General features: G+C 49.0%; 1 protein-coding gene across 1 annotated transcript; it reads left to right on the top strand.

Moving 5' to 3' along the window:
* The first annotated feature begins 1,089 nt into the window (after window positions 1–1,089).
* Window positions 1,090–2,220, top strand: Pnma8c (PNMA family member 8C). Its single transcript, XM_050132198.1, has one exon. It carries the CDS (start codon window positions 1,573–1,575, stop codon window positions 2,185–2,187), a length of 615 nt encoding a protein of 204 aa, XP_049988155.1. The 5' UTR covers window positions 1,090–1,572; the 3' UTR covers window positions 2,188–2,220.
* The last annotated feature ends 3,482 nt before the right edge of the window (window positions 2,221–5,702 follow it).

Genomic DNA, 5,702 nt, shown 5'->3' with positions numbered 1-5,702 from the left:
CCAGGCTGGGTTTGAACTCAGAGAGCAGCCTTCCTCTTCCTCCTAAACGCTAGGAATAAATGTGTACGCCACCAGTCTTGGCTACAGGTAGTTGTGCACTGCCATGTGGTTGCTGGGAACCCAACTTAGGTCCTCTGCAAGAGCCGCCAGTGCTTTTAACCACTGAGCCACCACTCCGGGCCCACTTCCTGTTTTTCCAAAGGTTCTGAGTTAAGTTGGAAGTCTTCAGGAGGACTGGCTTCAAACTGTATTTCCAGTTCTAGGGAATCAGATGTCCTATTCTGAGCTCCATGGCACCAGACACACATGATACACAGGCAGACACACAGGCAGAACACACAAACACAAATACATAATAAAAAAGGAAAGATTTTTGAAAATAACTTTCTACATGTGTATATTTAGACGGATTCAGGAAGTAGCAGTGTTACAGTCTGTTGCTTTTAACATTAATGCTCAGCCTGGGGTATATCTCGGTTGTTAGAATGCTTGCCTGAAAGCCAGGGACCCTAGGTCCCATCCCCAGCGCTGAATAAATCAGGCGCGATGGTGCAGACATGTAGTAGCTAGCCCGGATCTTAAGAAGTGGAGGCAGGAGGATCAGAAGTTCAACATTTTGTTTACATAGCAAATTCAAGATCAACCTGGGAAACATGAGATCACGTCTAGAGGTGGGGGTAGAGACAGAGAAAGACAGAGAGAATCAGAGAAAAAGAAAGGAGCCTCTTAGTGATACTCAAAACTCTGAGTTGGCTGGTGGGTACCCTTCAATCTGGCTCCTGTGCCCTTATCAGTTCTGTCGTTATTCTTTTACTATTTCCTACCTTTCTGAACCTAAACGAAGTTGAAGGCTTACTTTGTTATTTTCCGTGTCCGCCTGCCCACGCCCTGCCCGAGAAAGAAAGCGAGGAGCTGACCCTTCGCTTCGTGTCTCATATCTCGACTTTTCTATGCCTAGGTCTCTGATTTCAATGCAGCTGGACCCGCCCTCCAATGGCAGAGGCGATGCTCTAGCGGTTGCCAAGGAGACTGCAAAACCGCAGCGCACACGGAAGCTATGACGTCACTACCGGAGCAAGTGCAGCCGCCACCATCACATCCTGGTCTTTAACTCTGTCACAGTGCACATGAGAGCGACCTCTGGGCCAGCCGTGAGAGGCGACCTACTCCAACCTGCCAAGTCGCTACCTACGGCACTCAATTAGGGTGGTAGCAGCAGGGAGGACCAGCGGTTGTCAAGGCCCCCAGCATTTCAGGGGAATCTGCATCATCAAACTCCTTGGAGAGGCCTTGCCCAGGACCTGGGAGCCACGACCACCCAGCTCCAGTTCTGTGGTCCATGTGAGTAGCTAGGAACTTCCAGGGGTGAGCTCAGAGGGGGCAGGCTGCAGAAGGCTGGGTTCCCTTTGACTGAGTAGGACCAATTGGTTCTATTAGTAGCCTCACCCGTGAGGCCTGGTTTTCTCATCACCCTCAGAACGATCTCTCGGCACCCTGGATCCTTCTGTGGGTTCTCGAGGCAGCTCCACCGCGCAGCAGCGCGCATACAGATGCCTCAAGGAGCTGGGCAAGATGGTATTTGGAGTCCAGGACATTGCATTGTTAGAACATGGGTGCAAGGCCTTGGAGGTGGACAGTTACAAGTCCTTGATGATCCTGGGGATCCCAGAGGACTGTAGCCACCAAGAATTTGAAGACATCATACGGACTCCGCTCAAACCGCTGGGCAAGTTCGAAGTGGCTGGGAAGGCCTATCTGGAGGAGGATAGGTCCAAGGCAGCTATCATCAGGTTGGCAGAGGACCTCAATTACGACGTGGTGCCCAGGCAGATCAAGGGCAAGGGCGGTATGTGGAGAGTGGTCTACATGCCCAAGTGGCAAGACATCGAATTCCTGACCAAGCTCAATTTGTTCCTGCGGAGAGAGGGCAGGACGGTAGAGGATGTGGCCCGCATCCTCAGTCGCGAGCTGTGTCCCACCACAGTAGTTCCCGGAGAGCTACCTTCCAGGGAGTGCAATCTGTCTCTGCAGAGGGAGAACGCAGACAAGGGGGCCACCCCCAAGGCGGATGAGATGCCCCCTCTCAAGGACCCAGAGAAGGAGAGCAAGGCTGAAGAGGGCAAGAAAGGCAAGAAGAAAAGCAGGAAAAGTCGGCGCCGACAGCAGGCTTCTGATCAGAAGCCGTGAGGTGATGCTGGATGACTGCGGACGGGGGATGTGTGTGGCAGGGGGGCGGGAGTCATCCCAGTGGGAACGGGATGACCGTGGGGGGCACATAGCATTTTGGCACTTGGGAGTGAGTGTGGCTAGGAGGTGCTGGACCGGTGAGTGGCGACTTTTGAGCCAGAATGAGCGTCACCTGAGTGTTTTGCATGGCATTTGACTCTGCAAAGAAAACTTATTTATTTTGGTCATTGCTGAGAGTTGCATTTGAGCATACTACTCATGTGCTCTATCAGGAAACCATGTACCCAGCGCCTCACTAGGCGATTCTAGGCAAACTCTCTGTTAATGAGCTAAGGCTTCAGCGTGAGCCTGGTACTTTCATCTGAGCTCACTTGTGGACTGCAGCTGAGTGTGTGTGTGTGGCTAACATCCGGTTGATGTGGGTCATCTCTTCCTGTTTTGTTTACTCCGCACGTGTCTATTTTATACCTACGGTATCCTGGAATGGCACTTAGATCTTGGAATAAAGAAGGTGGAAAATCCCAACAGAAGTGTCTGTGACACTCTGGAATAATAATGGGAGTACTTGGATACGTCTAAGGGAGAGAATTTTTCATTTAAGTTTAAAGTTAAGGGATCGTAGACGGTTGATTGTGGGACACTTTATTTATTCAACCAACAAAAATTTCTCCAGCATCTGAAATGGGCCAGCTACAGGACACACCGTTAATGATTTTTAGTCTTACCCTCATGGCTCTAATTCTGTATTTAAAGAATTGTAGGTAACATTTGAGACTGTGCAAGGAACACGGAAGTGTGTGTGTGTGTGTGTATGTTGGTATGGCTTGAGTAAAGGACATGGAAGTGTGTGTGTGTGTGGGGGGGGTATTGCTTGAGTAAAGGAGAGCAGCTTCTGATTGAGAAGGGTCCCAGAGACTTGTAAAAGACTTTTAGCAACTGGGAGGCCAGCAGGACCAGCCCCTCAGAGGGAGCCAAATCCACAACGGTGCATGTGACTGTTGCCACGGAGACCACAGAGGGGACAGGTGCTTGCTAGCCATTGCCTGAAGAGAAGCTCCTTGATGGCAAGCTTTTGAGACCGTTTTTGCTAGTCTTGCCAAAACGGGAGCTGACCCCGGAAGAACCTGTCCTGAAGACCCTAGCTGGGAACAAGGGTCACCATTGTGCCATCACCAGAGACTTGATGTTGAAGACAGTTCAGAAGCCAAGGCTGAGACGTGGGCTACCTGTGGGCTCCACTAAGGACTCTGTTGTTCTGCATGTGTCCCTAAAAAGCTGTGACTGTTCAACAAATGTCAACTCTCCCTTCCTGAAGGGAGGGTTGGGGTGAGACCCTTCAACCCCGATTGGCACCTGAGGTAGGCATGTATATAAACATCCCCAAATTAAATCCCAGGAGTCATGCCTTGGAGGAAGAAAAACACTCTTTTAAAAAAAAGTGGGGAGGGGGTAGGGCAGACTTCCTATTGAGAGGTGGGGGAGAGAGAGATAGAGAGAGAGAGAGAGAGAGAGAGAGAGAGAGAGAGAGAGAGAGACTAAGCCAGGCTTAATGGCTCATGGAATCTCAGCACCACTTGGGAGGTGGGAGCAGGAAGATCAAGAGTTCGAGGTCAGCCTTGGCTGTATAGTAAGTCTGAGGCCAGTCTGGGCTACACGGTATTCTGTCTCAATAAAAAATAATTGTTTCTCAAGTCTACAAACTGAGTATTATGTGAGGGTGGCGAAGAGGAAAAATATTGGGAGCACAGCACAAAGGTTCCTGAGCCCATAGATCTCCAGAGAAACCAGGAATGTTGAACACACAGGATTGTCTTTCCAATGGGAAAGATGAAAACCTGTTCTTCCTTCCAGAAAGCTGGGAACTGGAAGTGATTAACAGCTTGGTGAGTTGTGCTCTCTGTTGGGTCAGGCCATATCCAGCTCCTATAACTAGGACCAGAGGAGGTTAGTAACCTAAATGACCCTAATAGCCAGAGGCTCCCCCAAGCTCCCACAACCAGGACCAGCGGTGGCTAATAGCTCAGATGACCTCTGTGTTGTCTGTGTGACTGAGACCAGGCCAGATCCTTAGCCCCTTAAGCTAGGACAAGTAGTGTATCTCCAGAGCCCTTCTTCTTGGAAGAAACGGCTCAGATCCTGAGTTGTTGCGAAGTAATCACACTTCCTTGTGCAGCGGGGATTGATTCACAGCAGGGAGCTTTCCCCCCAAATTATACTGGACTTAAATACATTGGGAATAAACCACCTGTTATTAGACTTCCCCAAATCTGATCCATGTTGATGAAGTCAGTCTGCACCAAGTTTTCATTCCTCTCTCTTCGAGGGGTTCGCTTCCCTCTATGACACCTTCAGGGACCCCCTCAGAAAAAACAAATAGTGCAATCCAGCCGGGCACAGGTAGAGAGAACACCTACAAAGTTCTACTACTTCAGGGATCTATGAGGGCTCCAGCTGAATTTCATATCAAAACTAATTTATGGGGACTGGAGAGATGGCTCAGGGGTTAAGAACACTAACTGTTCTTCCAGAGTGCTGGGTTTAGCATCCACACGGCAGCTCACACTGTCTGACTCCAAGATCTGACATCCTCTTACACACACACAGGCAAAAACACCAGTGCACATCAAGTAAATAAACTAACCCCTCTTTTAAAAATGTAGGTATGTACACACAAAAATTTAATGTTTTGAGACAGTCTTGCTATGCAGCCTATGCTGGGCTGAAACTTATGTATCCCAGGCTGGCCTTCATTTAACTCATGATCTTCTTGCCCCAGTTCCCCCTAGGGTAGGAGTTACAGACTTGCACCTATGCCTATGTATTGATTTTTCTCCTATCTTATAACATGGAGTTATAAGTTGCCGTTTCTTGTTTGTTTTGGGATACTGTGGTTCTCTATTAGCATCAAACTCCCTCAGCCTCCTGAGTGCTGGTATTATAGGTAGGAATCCTTCACTCATCTTTCCCTCAGTGTCTGTGATCCACTGCAAATACCTCTGGAGTGTGGGGATTAAAGGTGTGCATCACCACACTCAGGTATGCGCAGGTCTACCTGGGACTTTTCCGTCCCCCTTTTGATTTCTTGGAAGTTACTACCTAATGTCAGAACCAAAGGCTGTCTACCTTTCCATCTGGGACGCCATGCCATCGGAAAAGCCTGTTTCTGTCCATATGTCCTCAATAGTGTCAAGACACCAAAGGGAGTTTTCCAATTCGGTTGATTGACATAACCTAAAGTCTCAGAGACATTGGTTTCTATCTACTTCCTCTTTCTGGTATCAACCTCAACTTTCTTTTCTTTAGTACAGTGATTAGCAGGACAGAGCGTTTCCTGCTGTCTCCACAAACACTTTTGAACTTCTTACACATCTGTAGTCAAGAAGCTTGTGGCTCTATATGCTGTTGAGAGGAAGCCAGAAAGGGGACGTGAGTTTAATCCCCAGGTCCCATCTAGTGGGAGGTCTCCACATGAGAGCCATGGGCATGTGCACCCACCACAACACACACACACACAC

Source organism: Alexandromys fortis, unplaced genomic scaffold (genome assembly GCF_014885135.2).
Source record: "Alexandromys fortis isolate MF-2015 unplaced genomic scaffold, M_Fortis_MF-2015_v1.1 scaffold_408, whole genome shotgun sequence".
NCBI classification, from domain to species: Eukaryota; Metazoa; Chordata; class Mammalia; order Rodentia; family Cricetidae; genus Alexandromys; species Alexandromys fortis.
This window is presented reverse-complemented; position numbering and strand designations above follow the sequence as displayed.

Bases quoted from the DNA above. Each gene is read 5' to 3' on its own strand.
- Pnma8c (XM_050132198.1), top strand. From the start codon at position 1,573: ATGGTATTTGGAGTCCAGGACATTGCATTGTTAGAACATGGGTGCAAG.